Source organism: Trematomus bernacchii, unplaced genomic scaffold (genome assembly GCF_902827165.1).
Source record: "Trematomus bernacchii unplaced genomic scaffold, fTreBer1.1, whole genome shotgun sequence".
NCBI lineage: Eukaryota > Metazoa > Chordata > Actinopteri > Perciformes > Nototheniidae > Trematomus > Trematomus bernacchii.
The window spans coordinates 715,886-736,527 of record NW_022987735.1 but is presented as its reverse complement, the minus strand read 5'-3'; the positions used below and the strand labels follow the sequence as shown (position 1 = coordinate 736,527).

General features: G+C 40.9%; 1 protein-coding gene across 2 annotated transcripts; it reads left to right on the top strand.

Annotated features, from left to right (window-relative positions):
- The first annotated feature begins 541 nt into the window (after positions 1-541).
- On the top strand, positions 542-13,588 carry LOC117494927 (transmembrane and coiled-coil domain protein 3-like). 2 transcript variants are annotated; one of them, XM_034145939.1, is made up of 4 exons: positions 542-743; positions 9,084-10,027; positions 10,672-10,807; positions 11,283-13,588. In XM_034145939.1, exons 1-4 carry the CDS (start codon positions 678-680, stop codon positions 11,583-11,585), a joined length of 1,449 nt encoding a protein of 482 aa, XP_034001830.1. In that variant the 5' UTR covers positions 542-677; the 3' UTR covers positions 11,586-13,588. The 2 variants fall into 2 exon arrangements, with proteins under 2 accessions (XP_034001830.1, XP_034001829.1); XM_034145938.1 differs by lacking the exon at positions 542-743 and adding an exon at positions 6,521-6,685.
- Positions 13,589-20,642: the final 7,054 nt, after the last annotated feature.

The following is a 20,642-nucleotide window of genomic DNA, read 5'->3' as shown; positions in this document are numbered from 1 at the left end:
CAATATAACAGATTAAACTACCAGCAGGCAGCAGCATATATCTTAGTTTACTAGTTTAAAGTGCTGATGACTTTTTTCTGATAATGGGCATTTGAAAAAAGAAATGTCTAGAAACTTTAATTTTCTTTTAATTTAATTACAACTTCGATTTAACTAGCTTAACAACCACGAATGAGCGTATTGGCTTTGAGTTAACATGTGTAACATTGCATGATTAATAAATCAATATCATTTATGTAATCAATATTGCAAAAGACTGACTCTTTGCTTTGTTGAGGTAGCCTAGATCTCCACTCTGATAAATGCGACACTTCATTTGAAAGCCATTCATCATAAGACGCCATTAAGTTAAACCACACTTCAAAACCATCATAAGCATATTGTGGGAATATCATTATTAAAACAATTCTCTTGATCACAAACTCAAATAAATAAATAAATAAATGTATAAACTGTTTTTCCTCCACCAGTGAGAGGCGCTGAAGGAGTTAACCCCTCCTTTTGGACCGGGAGAGGCGGAGCTTTGTTTTTGTTGAAGAGGGCCATCAGAGTGTGTGAGAGGGAGAGAGAGGGGGAGAGAAAAGGGGCTCAACATGGACACGAGATTAGGTCTGAGTAAACTAGTCTAGAATTGAAGCCCCGACCTCTCCGGACTGACCCACCAACCCGGGATTATTATGCCCAGCGCCAACGTGTCCGTGCGAAGTTTATCCGAAGTGGAGAAATACCTCAGCAGCCGGATGGTGAGTAATGTCATGTGAGAGTGTGTTCCGCAGCATTGTTGTGTCAGGCAGGTCCCTTACTGTACCAGCGCACATTGTTATCGGATCATCTCCACGTCATGAGAAGCCGACAGCTGCGCCTGAAGCTGCACATTCCCCCAACAAAGAGCCTCCAACCCGGGGTACAGGCAGGGGGATTACGCAGAGAAAGAGCATGTCTGGTTCCACTGGTTGGATGTCTTCAAGTGTCACTGTGAACTCCGGGTACAAAATCCTGTTCGGCTCCTCATAATGGGGGTGTCCACACATTTGAAGATATCCAAACGGGATGATAATCTTTCTGTGATGCCTCACATCCAAATTACGCCTGAAACTAACGAGTATTTCACATATCGATTACTGTGGTGATCATTATATCGTTTTTTAGATTCATTCTCTGGGCTATTAAATGGTATAAATTATAGAAAAAGGCCCCCTACATCCAAGAGCATGAATTGATGTCTTTACATTGCCTGATTTGTTCGACAGTTCAAAATAATAATACAAAAAAAACATGTAAAGTCCCCATGGGTGAAGCTGGATCCATTGAATTTGAGTTAAACAAACTCATATGATTTATTATGATAATATATTTGTTATACTATTTTAATAACCTAATGTTGCAGCTCTAATTAAAATGTATAGGCAAGGGCTATAGTAATTTTGACGGGTGTTGTTTCATCCATATGTCAATTCCTTTCTGTAGTTTGGATGAGCTATGGAATTGCAGTGTGTTTCTATGTGTTATCCTCTAGCCAAAAAAGGCGGAACAAGCATTTTTTGTCATCTAACCTAGTTTTTAGAGAGTAAATCTGACCTCATCTTGATTGTCATGCACTCAGGACTCATGTTATCTATGATAATGAGTGAATTGTTGGTTTCGTTGAGATTTAATTATTCAACGCCTATCACAAAGAGGGGATTGAACTCACATAGAGAAATGTCCAGATAACTATCAAAGTGTATCTTATTTATATCTTTAAACAGAAATGTAGACAAATCAGTATATTCATTAATGAAACCCAAATCACCAATTTGTCTGAAAGTGCTTTCAAATATGTCCAACAAACAAACAACTCCCTCTATTGTTAACCATTGAGTCAGATAAGAAAAATAACAACCTCCAAAGCGTCTTTTAATATCACAAGTAACAAGTCAGGTGTAGTGCAGCAGGTTGTTTCTCTTCCCAGTTTATGTATGAGCCTCCAGTGCTGCCATTCCTGTCAGCCATACTCTTCAAAGGGATCCTGCGTCCCAGAGAGAGAGAGAGAGAGAGAGAGCGCTGGCAGCTTTTCTTTAACCGGTTTAGCTCCTATTGAAACTGCCATTTGAACAATTGCACATACATTCGGATTACAGTAACTCTGATTGGTGATAAAGGAATGAAATCAATAACATTTCCCCTGGAGTAGAGCTTGAAAGAAAGATACTCAAACAAATATTTTTGCCAGCTCAAGTAAACAAGTATTCGGTTGTGGTTTGATTGCCATCACAATATAATGGAACAACATATTTTAGGATTTGGCTAGTTTATTACCTCTGGGCTGTGTAATTATGCGTTTCCTTCATTTGTTGGGCTGCAAAGGACATTCCTGTTTGGTTCCTCAAAAAAAAAGCCATGCAGCAGATATAGTGGCTTACAGGCCAAAGATGATGCAACGCCTCATTCTGAGTCTTTAACCCTCTCTAGATGGTGGCTTTGTAGAGCTGTACGTGCCATTTCCCTCTGACATCAGAATCAGAATCAGAATCAGAATACCTTTATTAGTCCCACAGAGGGGAAATTTGCATCGTTACAGCAGGAAAGAGCCACAGACAGCTTAATGTTACCTATGTTAAGAAAAAAGTTATGATATAATAAAAATATAATATAAAAAAATAAAAGTAAAAGAAAAATACTTTCCAAAATACAAATCCTGTAACAGTTCTTAGGATTTAGCAGCCAGGTATATATTACACAGTTATTAATGGCATATGTATATAATGTATATATTGCACATATAGCACATATTGCACATAGTATGATGGTATTTAACTGCAGCAAGTTACACAATTTACAAGATACAAAAAAACACACCTTGTAACGGTTCTAAGGATTAGCAGCCAGTTATAAATTACACAGTTATTAACGGCATATATATATATTGCACATATAGCACATATTGTACATAGTTGATTGGTATTTAGCAGCAAGGGGTGATATATTCTGTGTTGTGGTGTGTGTAGGGGAGGGGGGGGGGTCTACTAGGGGCTGTGCTGGTTGTATAGAACCCTCTGCCAACCTGTAATGGTTTTCTAACATTAATGTCACCAGGAGAAAGCTTAACAATACATCAGTATAATAAGCAACCTTTTAATAGTTACCTTCTTTATGTTGTAAATCATTAACTGGCAACTATTGTCCCTTTTTTCCCTTTATAAATGCATGTTTAATGTCTCAAGAGCCGCCTTACTGGTCACTAATCCTGCTACGCCATTGGCTCTATTCACTCTCCAACTTTGAATCAGTGCATTCAATTTAGCTGCATTTGAACTTAATTGAATCCCATTAAATACTTTCTCAGTCCACGGGGGCAGGCAGATGCTGGGAGTGTTAATGGGCCATTGATTTAGTCCAGGACCTGCTTTTCTATGAGATAATAATGAATATGTCTTAAGCAATTCACTCCGCTGACCTCATGGGGATTACTCATTCAGGGAACTCATGACCTCAAACTCTGTTGCAAGTTTTATTTCCTCTGTTGTTCTGATGAGGCATACTTCTTGGCCTCTGAAGAAAAAGTTTTGCAATCAAACTGTGGCCGCACATGCAGCTGTGGGATGCAGATGAGAGGAGGGGGAGGAGATGCGGGGTCAGCTCTCTGCAATCAAAGAGGTGCTCCCTGTCGCTCTCCCTCTCTGCTTTTCTTCCCCTCTCCCTCTGTGAGCTGTGAGAGTGTCTGTATCCATGAGGATCAGCTGGAGGGAATACCAATAAGCACTGCAGGCTTCTTCCCCTCTGGCTCTGTTCTCTCTTCAAAGGACGGTTTTGTTCCATCTAAATGAGTGTGCCAGCTCTTTTGCCCCGTGTGTGTGTGTGTGTGTGTGTGTGTGTGTGTGTGTGTGTGTGTGTGTGTGTGTGTGTGTGTGTGTGTGTGTGTGTGTGTGTGTGTGTGTGTGTGTGTGTGTGTGTGTGTGTGTGTGTGTGTGTGTGTGTGTGTGTGTGTGTGTGTGTGTGTGTGTGTGTGTGTGTGTGTGTGTGTGTGTGTGTGTGTGTGTGTGTGTGTGTGTGTGGTGTGTGTGTGTGTGTGTGTGTGTGTGTGTGTGTGTGTGTGTGTGTGTGTGTGTGTGTGTGTGTGTGTGTGTGTGTGTGTGTGTGTGTGTGTGGCCTAGCATTACTATACTTGTGGGGACCTAAATCTGTTTACACAGTCACTCGCCTGGGGGAATCATTAATTTTAGGGTGAAGACTTGGTTAGGTTTAGGGTAAGGGTTAGGCATGTGTTGGTTATGGTTAAGGTTACGATAAGTCTCCAGGAAATGCATGTAAGTCAATGTAATGTCCCCTGAAGTGATGTATACATGGTATGTGTGTGTGAGGGTTTTGACAGTGAGAATAAGTTCCCCCCCCTATGCACCACTCACCACAGTCTCACCATTTGTATCTCATTTCCTCTAATGACCGCAAACACCTGTGCCTGTGCATGTGCTGCAAGACCTGACCTTACAGTGTGAACTGATGATCTCACAAGATTACATATGTGAGCTTTTGCAAACTTTACTTCCTCGTAACGGGGACAATGCCTTCCTGTTTGCATAAGAAAAAACTGTGTTTTTCAGAGACACCTTTAACAGGGAGGGACAGTGAGTTTAGCATTAAACGGACTCACTTTCTGTAAATCCTGCTCATCTGAAGAACCAATATTTATCTCACTAACGCTGCTCAGTACTTTTACTGCACCCATTCTGAATAATCTATGCTTTCACCACACTTTCACGGACTTTAGTGCTGAACCGCTGCTTTGCATGTTTCTTCCTCTGCTGCGGTAAAAATATCTGTTTTTGCATGAAAAATGAAATTGATCATTGATCATTGATCCAAGAGAGAGCTCACTGCAGTGCAAGATAAGCCGCATCTGCAGTTTCTATCAACTCACCCGCCTTTGCCCCCAAATGTTACTGAGATTTGGACGGATTTCTCCAGCAGAACAACACACACTCTCTGTTGGGCTCAGATTGAGGCTAATGCAGTTGGATCTTTATGTTATGCTGTCTAGCCAGGTCATAGCATTTTAAATGGGTCATGGTGTTGGACAGACGCTGTTTGGCTGTTTGCTATGTAGGGCAGCATGGGGGCTCAAACAGGGCTGAGGTGTAAGAGAGGCACCCCGGGGGCATCCTGTAGATCCTGTTGGAGGAGATGATGATGATGATCGGGGTGATGTGTGCTGCTGTGCCCTGTCTTTGGGAGCGTCCTCCTTTTGTTCTATTCCTTTCATCGTATCTGTTTTGGTTGTCTACATTTTCACTTTCTGTCTGTCTCTCTGCTTCTAATCTCCTATCAAACTAATATCAATGGGTTAGTCAAACAGTAGTGGCTTATTCATTTCAAGGACAACATTTTTCTCACATTGGTATAACCAGATTTTAGGCATATGATCAGTCAGATGGGTAAATCAAATTCTCACGTTGTAATCTGAATGAATCATCATAAATGAGCACAAGTAGGAGGTAATCCTTTAGCTTGAAGACAGCCATACGGGTATTAGGATGAAGATGGAAACTCCATAATATCAAACTCTAACCAGTGTTGAATCTGGGATGTTTCAGTAAAGGGCTGTCCACATAACTGTCAGATTTTACTGTTACCATCTGCCTTTTTGTAGCGGCTTTTCCCCTAGTTCCTGGGCTTCCCCCCCTCCCGCCAGCCCCAAAAGTCCTTTAATCCTCTCCCTGTTCCAGCCCTCTACCTCTGGAGAATGCCTGCATAACTCCCTGGGAGTAATCGACTAAAAAGTAGGGCAGCTCCTCAGCATATTTCGGAGGACATTTTTCATCAGCATGAGTCTAATTCATTTAGCAGAGCCACTCACCCAGAGAGACCCTCACATTTCTCCAGCGTTTAGCCAGCGTGGGCAGAAAACCTTGAGTAGCTTTAATGGAAATTATATTTCTTATAAAAAAATAGTCGTATGTCACACACGTTTTTGGGTTTGAGTGTGTAACATATGGGTTGAGTTATGAGTGTTATACTGTATGAGCTGCTCTCGTGAATCAGGCCTCATTCTGCCAAAAGCATTCTTGTTTTTTTTTATAAGAACAATCGTAGGCCCATCCTTCCAGCTGTGTGAAACTCTTTCGGCTTGACATTCAGTACTACAGGTCTTTTCCAGCAGGCTTCAGCAGTGATTCATCAATGGCTGCCAGCCAGGTCACAATTTGATCTATTCTACGCTCATCCGGAGTATGTGATATCACAGCACCTTGAAGCAATAGAAATACACCCCTGTTTTCTCTGACCCCTGCTGTACCAAGAGAGAGTATTGAACATTTCAAAGTTAAGGCTGCGGTAGGAGAGTGCCTGAGGAGCCAGCTTAGTTCCAGTCCTGGATAAATAGCATGCAGTCTAAGCTGTCTGGTGGAACAGGCAGCTCTTTGTGTTTGTTGTTTGAAAACTAAAACGATTGGGTAATATGAGCAACCTACTCACAAGCCTGCCCTATACTTCCGCTTGAAGAAGGAGGATATTAAACTCCTCTTTCTTTGACAAACAGGTTTGACAAAAAGCAGGACTTATGTGTGAACCTGATTGTTTTGACAAGAGTTATTGTTTGCGTTCTGGAGAGAGCAGGATTGTGATTGGACGCGGGGCTCCTCAGGCTATACGTCAGGCCAGTGAATCCATATGCAGTAGCTCGCTCATCAGAGTCCTGGACAGAGCAGAGGTAGGACATGACAAAGTGCGCTTTTTTCTCCGAAGACAAAGCGTCCTGTGTTCAAGAAGGACAGATGCCAGAGAGGGGGGGGGGGGAGTGGGATGAGGACAGAGGCTGAATTACCCCAGGCATTGCATTCTCTGGTTACACACTATGCATAAAGTAGCCTATGTAATATGTACAGTATAATTATAGGCACTATAATATTACAACTACTATTTGTAAATGTGTTCATGTACTACTAGTAGTTATTACTACAGCCATGCTAGCAGTTGGTTTAGCTGTACTTACTTTGATTCAAATACTAGTGCTAGCATCATAACCTGCTTATGTTTAGCAGCATTTATATCTTAGTGTAGTTGGTTAGCATGCTAACTTTTGCTAATTGGCTAAACTTGGCCACATGATGGTGTTACAAAGTCACAGAAGTTCTTAGGATTTATTTTCTGTGAAACATGAATCCATTGCGAAAAAGTCAACCCGTGTTTGTTGGGATAGTTTAGTCTGTACGAAATTATTGAACCGAGAGATAGACAGACAAACAGAAACACCTACAGACAGTTGACAGACGTACAGACAAACACAAAGACGGGCCTTTCCAACCATAAAGCCAAAAACAAGTACATTTTCTGTGTTACTTTATAGTGAAACTACATTCTAGTACACAATGGAGAAGTCGGCGATGATGCATCAAATTCTTGCTCACTGGTATCACCCACGAAAACTGGTTTGACTGGTTGATTAAGTGTGAGGTCATGGCAACAGCAAGTAAACGGGAATGTGTAACTGGATAACTTAAATCCAACTGGTTTGAAAGAGGAATAAAGACTGAGAATGTATTTCTTATGTTATCCTCTGTTTGTGTGCAGTACTCATACTTAATCACTGTAGTATTGGTTAACCCTGTCTTTAGGTACACCTGACAGTCACATGTCAAGGAGTGTCAGTGTGTGGTGAACGCGAGGCATTTGTCAATTGTAAAGGTACTTAGCTTGCAATATGTAAGCATTATGTGGTGTTGTGGGAATGCTAAGCTGGATTCAGCCCTAAGCCTGCCTGAGTTGGCTGTGATCTGTTTATTTGCTTGAAACTAGTGGTGTTACATTTGTTAAGGATTATTGCAACTTTGTACAGCCCATAGTGCTTGTTGTACAACACTTCGCATTAGGCTCTATCAGCTTACACATCCTGTCCATACACTGGTGTTGTGTTATAATCAAATTGAAGTGCTATTACACTTGAGGTGCAACTCATGTTCTAAAAATGCTGCTCCGAAAAAAAAAAGAAGAACATACTGTATGTCTTCACAGCTTTCGTCTGTTTCCCCTTTCATGTGAAGTTGTTAGGTTTCCTGTCATAATTGAACTTGCTTACTTAAGCCACATTTATTTAGTTTCACTTCCTGAAGTTTAGTCGACCTCTCAACATTACACTATTGACATGTCAGTCAGTAGTGTAATGTTGAACCTTTGTTAGGAGAATGGTAATTTACTGTAAAAACAGGGGGAAATGTCTTGAAAAGGGATCTCCTGTGCATCATGGCCTTATTTGAGATTATCACTGACCTACATTTGATCCACGCTCCACTTTTCTTTGACACACATTAATAGTTGGTATCTGAATGTGTCAAGTGTGCTATAATGTAAATACAACAGGATTACATTCTGGCTTCTAAAACATAACAGATGCTCCAAATAAGAGCATTACATGCCCACCCAGATGGTCTCACTGTCTCTGTATTACTGTAGAGAAGAAGAGCACACGTCAAAAACGGCAATTATGTTTTATTACCCAGCTCTTGTTTTTTCAGCCATTGTTCGTAACATCTCACTCACCAGCCACCCATCTTGATGTTTTTAGTCTATTAAATGGCCGACATGAATGTCAATGTAATGCTTCAGACGGTGCAAACTGCACATAACACATGTTGTGAAATGGTCACAAACAATCGCTTTCCAGAGACATAAAAAGGCACCCATGGGGCATAACAACTCCTTCAGTTCAAATTCTGGAACCACCCTCAAGTTTTACCAAATTATCCAAACTTCCTGAAAATAATAAATTTGATACAACTGTCCATTGGACTAGAGAGCTCCTTATCAGAACCCACCACTTGTAGTTTTCCATACACACTATAGTTTTGTAATGCGAAATGTGTCTCTTAAAAGAGTATGGAGATGATGTGAGATGAAATAACATAATGTATTGTAAATAAGAGGAATTATAGTATAAACTAGGAAATGAGGTCCAATTTGAAAGTGAATGAAATGCTCCTTTGGGGTTTCATGTATTAATGCATACAATGGGAAATGTAGTTGCTGTTCTAAAGTAGTTCCAAGATCATTTCTGCAATTGCTCCCTATCTAATAAAGTATGTTTATCTGATTGTTGTTTCTTCTACTCGTAGGACCGGAGTTCTGAGGGCAGTTTCGCGAGCATCTCCGGGTCAATGCGGCGGGGCTCTTCAGAGACCAACTTGGACCTGGATCTGACCGATGGAAGTCCTGGTCTGGGCTCCGAGGTCGTGCGTAGCCGGTCTGGCTTGGACAGCCTCCAGCAGAAGATGCTCAAAGTCACGGAGCAGCTGAAGATTGAGCAGACGGCCCGGGATGAAAACGTGGCAGAGTACCTGAAGCTGGTGAACAGCGCCGACAAGCTGCAGGTCGGGCGCATCAAGCAGGTGTTTGAGAAGAAGAACCAGAAGTCCGCTCAAAACATCGCCCAGATGCAGAAAAAGCTGGAACAGTACCATCGAAAGATGAAAGACAGTGAAACCCACTACAGCCCATCCCCTCACCCGTTGCCTGTCAAACACAGCACCATGCCCAGGGAGTCGCCCAGACAGCTGCTGAAGGACATGACGGGCAGTGGCCGACACCCGACCATGGACAAGATCAAGACCATTGGCCCAGGTGTTTCCCTCTCTCCTCCTTTCTTCTTCAGCAAGCCTAGAGAGTTCGCTAACCTCATCCGGAACAAGTTTGGCAGCGCTGACAACATCGCCCACCTCAAGAACTCTCTGGATGCTTCCCCTACGCTGCCCACTGACACTGCCAGCAAGGGACTGAGTAGCAGCACCTCCATGGTGGGCAAGCCCAAGTACCCCAGTGATGATGAATGCTCCTCGGGGAGCGCCTCCATTTCAGCAGATAGTAACGGGAACCCAGCGGGGCTGACTCCGGGCCAGCAGGCCAAGGACGACAGCCAGGGCAGACTAGCTCTGAGCCTGGAGGAGGTGAGGGAGATCAAGGAGGCCCAGAGCCAGCTGGAGGAGGATATGGAGGAGATCAAGGCTCAGTTCAAAAGGGAGTATGGCATCATCAGCCAATCACTGCAGGAGGAGCGATACAGGTATGTTTTTATTACTTAATTATATAATTTGGATACAATATTGGTTCTCTATTGTGCAAGTATGGTGAGGGCATTACTTAGAGATGGGTTGTTGGATTTTTCTGACGTCAGCCGGTTTGCAGTTAGCACCCGGGCATTAGTATCATTCTTTCCCATATTTTTTAATCCTAGTATCCGTTTGCCTGAAATGCTAGCAGAGGCATTTGTGGTTTTACACCCAATTGAGTTGAAGAGCGAGTCTGTTGTGTTAGATCTGCCCACTCTCTCTGCAGAATCATCCAATAGGACAATGCATAACTAACTAAGCTTGCATGTAATTTCCCCTTGGAATGTTGCCACAGACACCCAGTTTGTAATACTGGAAATGAATGGGCTTTCCTCAGTGGGCCAGAGCCTCAATTACCATTGTGTGCCCCCAGTGAGCAACCTTTTTGATTTCCACGCATGTTTGAGACTTACTTATCTGATTTCTGACTTATAGAGAGACTAGCTATATTCACAACTATCAATTGAAATGTCCTAGGCATAAAATACATCCTTTCTAATGTTACGTCTATTCTCTAAAAATGTAAACAAACATGGCATTTGTAGTGAAGTATTTCATACACAGTATTCAAATCGGACATTTCTGCATCCTGTACCAGGTACGAGCGCTTAGAAGATCAGCTGAACGACCTGACAGAGCTTCACCAACATGAGATGACTGATCTAAAGCAGGAGCTGGCCAGCATCGAGGAGAGGATCGCGTACCAGGCTCAAGAGAGGGCCAGAGACATACAGGCATGTAACAGAGAATCACGTAACAGTAAACGCTCTGAAAAGTTTAGCCTTTGCAGAGCGTTTAAATGCACTAAAACCTATATAACACACTACAGCAAAGGAAACGCCCAGAAAAGCTAAAATAGGGCCACTTTAAGATAGAAGCATATTCAAATGTATAGTTTTGGAATTATTTAAAATCTTAACACCTCGACCAAGCTTCTCTAAATCCCATAATGAGTCTACTGTAATCAGGCTAAGGACATTACCATATAGAGGCGAATGCATTAGTGGCCTACGTACAATCGTTCCCTTCATGAGATAACACTCTGAAGGGTACAAAGTCTGTTTTGTCATTTGACATTTATCTTCTCTGTCTCTCTGCTCATGCATAATGAATCTCTAATTGAAGTTTGATTAATTAAGGGTCAGCAAAAAGCCCTTTAGCCATTTTGGAAACATTCAGACTCTCATGGTTCTTCTCTATCTTTTGTAGGAGGCTCTGGAGTCGTGTCAGACGCGAGTCTCCAAGCTGGAGCTCCAGCAGCAGCAGCAGCAGACGGTGCAGATCGAGAGCCGTGACGCCAGAGTGCTTCTGGGAAAAAGCATCAACATCATGCTGGCCATCATCACCGTCATCCTCGTGTGCGTCTCCACTGCTGCCAAGTTTGCCGCTCCACTGATGAGGAGCCGGCACCATGTGGTAGTTACCGTACTGGGAGTCTGTTTTTTGACCATTTTCTGGAAGAACTGGGAGCGTTTACAGTACGCCATCGACAGGTTGTTAGTGCCTGTCTGAGAGTGAAGAGCGCACACTGACAATAACACTTCAGAAACATGGACGCTGTCTGGTGTCAGGATAGGACTGTCTCAGAGGATTGGTTGTACAATCGCCAGTAGACACGATCGCCACGCATTTACAGAAGTCATTGTTTTTTAAAGTCAAACTGCAATTAAATGTAGGTAATTTTTCTCTTGTGTAGAACTTGAATGTGTTGCTAACGTTTTTCATTAACCTTTAAAATAATATTTATAACAGTTAAATGAATTAATAAATTGTGTTACTTCTCTAAGGTTTGATATGAATTCATCACAAGAAAATAGTCAAGGATCAAGAAGGGTGGAAAGAGTTGCATATGAGACTTACTTTTCCCCACAGTCTTTTGGGGAAATATTATTTGAAGAGGTCAAATTAGGCCACGGATAAATGTTTCTCATGTTGCTTCTGCTTGACTTGAACATCTCTCCATCTGTTAGAAATCATGCACACACAAACAAAACCTCAAGCTTGTTATGTTGTTGGCTAATGTTACGAAATGCTATTGTCACCTTGATAAGAATAGTTGGACATTTGGGGAAATGCGTTTATCTCTGTTACGCTAGATTCCATTTAAATATGATGCTACGGTTAGCTTAGTTTAGCATAAACAATCGAAAGAGATGGAAACAGCTAGCCTGACTTTTTAAATGGGAACAAAATCCACTGAAAAACTGACAAATGAACACGTCATGTTTAATCTTTAATCTTTGTGACTAACTTTATTCCAGGAAGTAACTGCTTCGGTCACATAACCTACATGTACTTTTGACACTCTTACACAGTTTGTTTTTAGATGCTCCGAGGCAGATTTTGTTGCCACCATTACCTTTGCACAGGGACATGCTAGCTATTTCGCCATGTTTACAGTCTTTATGTTAAGATAAGATAATTGGCTACTGATTGTAGATTATTTCCAACCCTGGACATGTTGTTATCTGGCTGTTATGTGCTGTAAACACTCGACTAACTAGGTGCTCTGTAGCTGCATATTTAGCATACAGACCGCAGAGTGGTATAAATCCACTTATCTTATACTCTGCAAAGAAATCAATAAGCATATTTCCCCGAATGTTTTTCTTTTGCTTGAAATGAAGAATTTACAGTCTCAAGCACAGAGGCAATAGACATCCTGTTTGTAGGTGTTTTCTTTTCCTTATCGTTGTCTGCCCTGTGCGGTCAGTCGTCTCTTAAAGTTTGTTCTGTTTACCGATGTTTAAAGTGCAATATGTTTAATTTTCTAAGAGCACTGTTTTTAAAATGGTATTTTAGGAGTAAGCATTTATGTCAATGTTTTACAGTGATAGGGTGCTGTGGGGTGGGGGAAGTGTCATTAATGTTGGCATAAGAGATCCATAACCACTGAAGCCTCTGCTGGGCTCCGATAAGACCAGCTGTCTCTCTCACTGTGTTACCGTGCTGTTGGCGTGTTAAAATTAACACACGGAAACTCCCAGGCACACACACACACACACACACACACACACACACACACACACACACACACACGGCTCTCTTTATGTCTTATGGGTCTGATGTTTGTATTTTATTAATAATGAGTGAGAGGCGATGGATTATACTGTGATACAAGGCCTTTTTCTGAGGAAAAATGCAATTCGTTTTGTTCTTACAGCCTTCAGTACAGGCTCTGAGTGATGATCTACGAGCCAACTTTTGACTGATTAATGTATTGTTTTTGTCTTACTAACATTGCCTATGATGATCTCATATGAAGCTAAGGACCACTTTTTAATGTTCGTCTGCCATAATAACATGTTTGTGTTAATACTTGTCTTCTACCTACTGTATTATATTTCTCTCTTCCTGTTTAGGACATATTTGAGGACGTTTTACTGATTAATACATATCTGGTTTACATTCTCTATTCCTCTCTGATGCACTACGTTATCAATCAGTTGTATTTCATGCATTACGTGCCTTTGTCTTACACTCTGTTAAATTAAAAAGCCTTTTTAATCATCTTGTGACGGAGTTGTTTATTTTGGTCTCGCTGGATGATAATGTGTGTGTGCGTAGCACTGAGCTTTTTAGATTAGTATGTCAAGTAGTTGAGTAGGTTCCTGGGAAAAGTCAATACTGTACAATGCTGTTATTCACAGGAAAAGGATATGCACATGTACACAGCAAAGTCTAATTCAAACAGGAAAAATGTATGTTAACCTTTCATGTTAAATATAATATTGTGATAAGTAGTTCATTACTGTCACCCAGCAGCTAACCTGGAAATCAAGCAGACAAATAATATATTTCAATAATTTAACAAATTATTTTGCATGTGATGGCTAAAAAAGATGATGGCACAAAGCCATGTGCAATCTGTAGTGCACAAAAAAAATTGTTAATAGATTTTTAATATACAGTTTTTAAACAAATATTTATCATCCGAGAATTGAATCAATGCGCATGAGGAAAACTGTAAAAAGAAAAGAGGACGGGTTGTTTACTCACTACTCTGAAACTGGGAACACTCTTTCTAAATAAAACTGCTGTTTTCTTTATTTTCCTCTCAGACGTTTGCCCCTGAGGTACGAACATATCAAAATGTAATATGAATACAGTTTCTAAAGTACATTTGTACACAACAAATATTTGCTGTTCTCTCACTACTAAACACTCTCCTTCAACACCACTAGAGGGTGATGGTGCTGCACTGTTGACACAACACAGAGACTGAGAAAACATATAGGAAGGCTGGAGCATCTCACTCAGCCTAATAGCAGAAACCAGATTTCCTGCATGATTTATATCTAAATTATTCATTTAAAGGTCACCTATTGTGCAATATCCACTTTTTCATGTCTTTTACATAAACATGTGTCCCCTCTGTGGAAAGAGATTCTGAAAGTTTCAGGAAAAAAGATTTGCACTCTTTTTCTCCTGATCCATTTATATAAAAACCTGTCTGAAGTGAGCTGATCAGATTATGGCCACTTTATGATTTCATAACGTTTTTTTGGCTTGTGTAACCATTAGCCAATCACCAACCAAGGTAACCCCCCCCACCTTATCACCCGAATCTCCTCCTAGAGCACCATTGTGTTCTTTTTAACCAAATATCTTGCAGAGGGGAGTGGCTCCTTATTTTCATCTAAAGTAACAGACAGAGAATCAGCACTTTTGAAACAGGGCTGAAACAGAGGGGATTATGGGATGCTACAATGGGTGATCTGTTTGGTATTTCGAGGCAAACACTTCAGAGACATGTTTTGTATATATCTGAGACCTGTAATATATTGATGAAAAACAGTATGATAGGAGACATTTAAATTCCATCAAAGCAAATGGCACAACTTCACACATTTAGACAGAGACAACACTTTCCTTTGGCAGGGATATCACTAGCAAAGTGGAAGAGTGGCACCCTCTGCTATTGTACCAAATTAACATTAAAAAAGATGTTTTAAAGATGCACACCATTTACGCTCCATCGTAGAAATTTTTGCATACTTTCATTAACATTAAATCTAGGTCATATTGTACTCCATGCTTTGAACAGGAATGCTTTCTGCAAACTAACTGTAACTGTGTCTGATGTAGTTCCCATCAGGGTGGATGTTGTTACCCAGGATGCATATGATCCAAGAGAGATGTATAAAAACTGTTAAAGTTCCTTTTATGATCACCTAGCCGAGCTGTTACAGCATACGTCGCTCCAACAACATCACGCAGCCATATGTTGTGAAATATCACCTTAAAATACCACGTTCTTAACAATACAAACAGCTTCGACATCACTGCTGGGTATCACTGTCAGGGAGCAGTATGGGCACACAAACACACACATCCAGAGAAAATGAAGCTCATGCACGGTTAAATTCAGCCGCAGTGCCATATGGGTCACCTGGCAGAGTGGTGTGCACGGTTTAGTGTGCGTGACTAGTGCCTGCCTGCATGCCATCTAGAGGCACAGACACACGGTGAGACACACAGAAAATCAGGATGATGGACAGATAGCTTAACTGAGGATCTCAGGCACTCACACAATGTTCCCGTACTTTATGAGAGCTTAAGTTTTGGAGTGGAATTGTGAGTTTTGTGCACATGTGTAGGACGGGTTGTGTGTTAGTGCATTTGTGAAGCAGCTAAGGTGGAAAAGAAATATTCAGATTGGTGTGACGCAGAGATTCTGACTAACACACACATGCACACAGCCACCCACACACACATACAGAGGCTTAAAAACGGGGATTATGAGCTATATTTGTAGGTGTGAACGGAAAGCAATATTTTCGTTCCCAATCTCTCTCTCTTCTCTGTATTATGTGATCTGAAAAGTGAGCGCTTCCTTTGATGTGTCCTGTGTTTTCCATTGAGCTCTCTTGTGGCTCCTGGTGCTCATGGCCTATTCACTGGCTCCATAATGAGCTGCTAATTATCCCAGGACCTCATCAAGTCTCTTTGGGCTCCGCAGCTACAGTAAGCCTCCTCCTCACACAGGTTGGCATGGTGACCGTGATGGGACCAGGAGGCCACCAAAAGCACCGCCACAGCTTCACTCCCAATCTCCTTTACTGAGGGGGAGTGAGAGGGACACATTTTATTTTATTCTCCCCTTAAGCCAAGCGAGAGAGTGGGAAGTGTGCGGATATAATTTAGCTTTAAGCATGGATGGTGAACATTTTAGTTGTAAGTGTGTGTTTATAAATGAATACATAATGTGAGTGTGTTTTACTCAGGGGTGGAAGAAGAACACAGATATCGTACTAAAAGAGGAACTACTACAGTCTGAAAATACTCATCTACATGTCAAAGTCCTGCATTTCAAATCTTAATTAAAGGTAGGGTAGGTAAGTTTGAGAAACCGGCTCGAGATACATTTTTTTTATATTCCATGGAATGCTCTTAACATCCCGATAGCAATGAATATCTTAAGTGCTTTGACAAAAAATCCATAAAAAAAAAATCATCTGTGGAAGCCGTAGTACTGTAAAAAGTACGACCAATCATTTTAGTCGGCCCGGCTAAAATAACTGGATGGCCTACCTGCCTGTCAGCCTTCCATCTGTGCACAAACTTATCTCGTGCCCTCATTGGTCATGTGCGCGTTCGTGTGTGTTGGAGGAGGGGCTCTGTAAGGAAGTGGCACATTTTCTCCGGTTGTGTATTTTCAAATTCTAGCGATCTCGAGCCGGTTTCTCAAACTTACCTACCCCACCTTTAAGTAAAAGCGCAAAAGTACTGACAAAGTAACAAAATGTACTTAAAGTACCAAAAGTAAAAATACTTATTGTGCACAATAGCTCAATTCAGAATCATGTATATTAAATTACTGGGTTAATATCTTTGATATATTAATGTGTTCTTAAAAGCGGGTAAATGTGGAGCTGCTTTTAATTACTTTAAATACTACTGCTGGGTGTCTTTACCTATATTTATATTTCATAGTTTATTTATATTTTGCATTAGCTAATTATCTGAATCTGTAAAGTAACCTGTAACTAATTTTGTTAAATAAATGTAGTGGAATTAAAAGCACAATATTGGCTTCTAAAGGGTAGTGGAGCATAAGAATAAAGTAGCACGAGAAAATAATACTCAGTAAGGTATACCCAGATTTGTACTTTGGTAATATACTTGAGTAAACTTCCTTCAATACATTACAGCACTGGTTTTAGTCCCGCATGATTTGATATTATGGGAAAGTTGTGACCTCTCTTCCACGCTGATTTACCCTCCTCTGGCAGCACGGGGCCCATCCCATTTCCTGTTGATGGTGTCATGGAAACAGGCCATATTCCCTTGCTCTGCTTTTGCACTATAACATAAAAATGTGCCCTGCATCGAGCAAACAGCCACAGTCTCATTCCTCTGTGAGATCTGCAGCTGTGACCAGAGACTGCAGTGATGAATACTAAGAATCAGCCGGTGGAAAATTCCTGATTCATGGCAACATTTATCATCAAGGTCTTCATATAAATCACCTCTTAAAATGCCCTAAATCAAAGGCACCTTCAGTTTATTTTAGTTGCTAGGCAACCGTAGAGTGCCACAGTGATGCTGGGAGTTAAAGGCTGGCAGCCCGGTGGTGTAGAGACGACTGTGGGGGTGAATCACTGTCTTTTTCAGCTCCGAGGTTACATAGCTGACAGTGACAATGATACACCGTCACTAGAGAGTAATTAGACACCCTGCTCATCCCTCTGGTGCATCCACCAGCTAATTATGTTGGCCCAATGGCTGTAGTGCGGCTTGTGCTGTGTGACCACTGACACTGGACGAACATCATAATCAGTTCTTAAAGGTAAAATAACAACATCTGGCACTTTTGCCCTTAGAATTAAACATTTGCTTGTTTGGGAAATAATAGTTTCATTCTGCTCTGTCCATCAATGTCCATGAAGTCTAATTAAAGTCTGAATGCCATATGGTTAGTGTCTACTTGATTAAAACACTCTGGGGCCCTGATACAAAAATTAGCTTTTTGGCCCATTTCCCCCACCTCCTGCTCCCTCTGCGAATCCATCCTCTCCAAAGTCCTATTAGGAGCACACTGCAGCTGGAGACTGAGTTAACAACAAGTACAACCTGTTCCAGGTTTACTAACAACCTAACTTTCCGATAGGACTAAGCTCCATGTAAACACAAACAAACCAAACATGGGCATTAGGAGTCTTCAGGTAGTTGCCATCTTTACCCAGTTGGGAGATACACTTCGAATGTACATATGTGCTCTGATGTTGATATGATGTTTGTCCGAATTGTGTCTTAATGGTTTTTCCTCTAATCCTAAACACCTACTCAAGAGGAAAATAGTCAGTCTGATTTTTCAGATTTTAAAGAGTCTGCAGCCATGCTAAACGCTAAAGACAAAACAGTTGAAGCTGATGGCAATGTCATTCAATCCTAATAACTGTTACTGTACATGATGTGTATTTTGTAAATTGTTTAACTTTTTTTTATTTTTTATATCATAACTTTTTTTGGTACCACTTTACAATAAGACTACCCTTATAAAGGATTCATAAAGGGTTTATAATTAGGTTGCAAACACTTTATTAATCATTAAGAACCATTTATAAACCAGTTCTATACTATACAGGCTCACTATTTGGCAAGATGACTGAGCCTTATATTGGCTATAGCGAGAATCAACTCAGTGAGCAACAGATACCAAGGATGCTGGCTGATGAAGAAGACGAAGTAAGCTAGGTAGCCAATATAAGGCTTAGCAGTACAGATAAATGTGGGCTCTCTATTTGGCAAGCAACCGGTCACAGTCGTCCTGTTTATCTCATGTCTTATAAAAGCTTATTAATGATTTATAAAATGTTCACAACCTAATTAATAAATGAATTACAAAATATTCGTAAACCGTTTATAATCTCAATCTTTATTTATTTATATAGCACATTTAAAACAACCTTCAGTTGACCAAAGTGCTGTACAGGCAATAAATATTAAATAAGACAATGGGAGTACAATAATAAAACAATAATTAAAAACATGATAAAAATGCACAATAACTAGAAAAATATTTAAAAAAAAACACATACAAATGTAAAAATGTAATGTTCAACTAGTATTAAAAGCCAGTGCAAAGAGGTGGGTTTTTAGCTGAGATTTAAAAAGTTCAATTGACTCAGCAGTCCGGATATGTACTGGGAGGCTGTTCCACAGTCTGGGAGCTGCAACACTGAAAGCCCTGTCACCTCGGGTCTTTTTCCTGCACCGAGGAACCACCAACATATTCTGCTGAGCTGATCGCAATGCTCTAGCTGGAGCATGGCGGTGCAACAACTCAGACAGGTAATGTGGTGCCAGTCCATGCAATGATTTAAAAACAACAAGTAAGTACTTGAACTGGATCCTGTAACTGACAGGAAGCCAATGAAGGTCTGCCAAAACGGGTGTGATGTGGTCATAACGTCTCTTCCCAGTAAGAAGGCGTGCAGCCGCATTTTGGACCAGCTGCAGGCGACGGATCAAACACTTATCAACACCAATATACAGGGAGTTACAGTAGTCTAAGCGAGACGTTATAAATAGGTGGATTAGCTGTTCAAATTCCTTACTGGGAAGATAGGCCTTTACCTTCCCCAGAAGCCGCAGCTGGAAGAAGCTTGTCTTGACAACTGAGCTTATTTGTTTGTCGAATTTAAAACAGTTGTCAAAGATTACTCCAAGATTTCTGACAGAGGGACGGCTGTAGGAGGCTAAGGGGCCGAGTACACTATTAAAGCCATCCAGGAGTTCAGACTCTCCAAATATTATAATCTCTGTCTTGTTTTCATTGAGAGTCAAGAAGTTGATTTCCATCCATGATTTTATGTCTTTCAGACAGCTAAGCAAGGCAATCCTAGATTCCTTATTTGCTTTTATAGGCAGGTATACCTGCAGATCATCTGCAAAGCAATGGTAAGAAATGTTATGCTTTTTAAAAAACCCTTTATAAGGGTCTTATTGTAAAGTGGTACCCTTTAAAAAAAAAAACGTAGTACCTTTTAATGCATGTAACATATGTAACATTACTGTGGCTCTTTTTCTGCTGTAACAACGTAAATGTCCTCTCTGTGGAACTAATAAAGGTATTCTGATTCTGATTCTGATTAGTTTGGCAGAGCTTTGCTTATATCCAAGTATTGGACACATTGACAATTTTACCTGATGATGGTGGGAGATTTAAAGTCAACGCTCTTAGGGCACCCTTAATATCTGTCAAAAAAAATTCACAGGATTACACCAAAAGTGTCAAGGATCACAAAAGTTAGGAAGATTCATCCTCCTGAATGTCATTACAACATGTTATAGCAATAGATCCAATAGTTGAGTTATTTCAATCTAGGCCAAAGTTAAAGACCAACCCACAAACTGACCTCACCATCCCTGGAGTCACGGCTCAGACACAAGAATTGCACGCCTAATCATTCATGATTCACATTTTTGTGCAAATCCTTTTTAAACACTCCCATTGAAACCATCATTCCACTCAAAATTACATGAGTGCAGCATGTAGAATGTAAAACGTTACAATTGCAGATAAGACACTGTTGGCCCTTTGTGTGTTTTTGCATCTGTGTG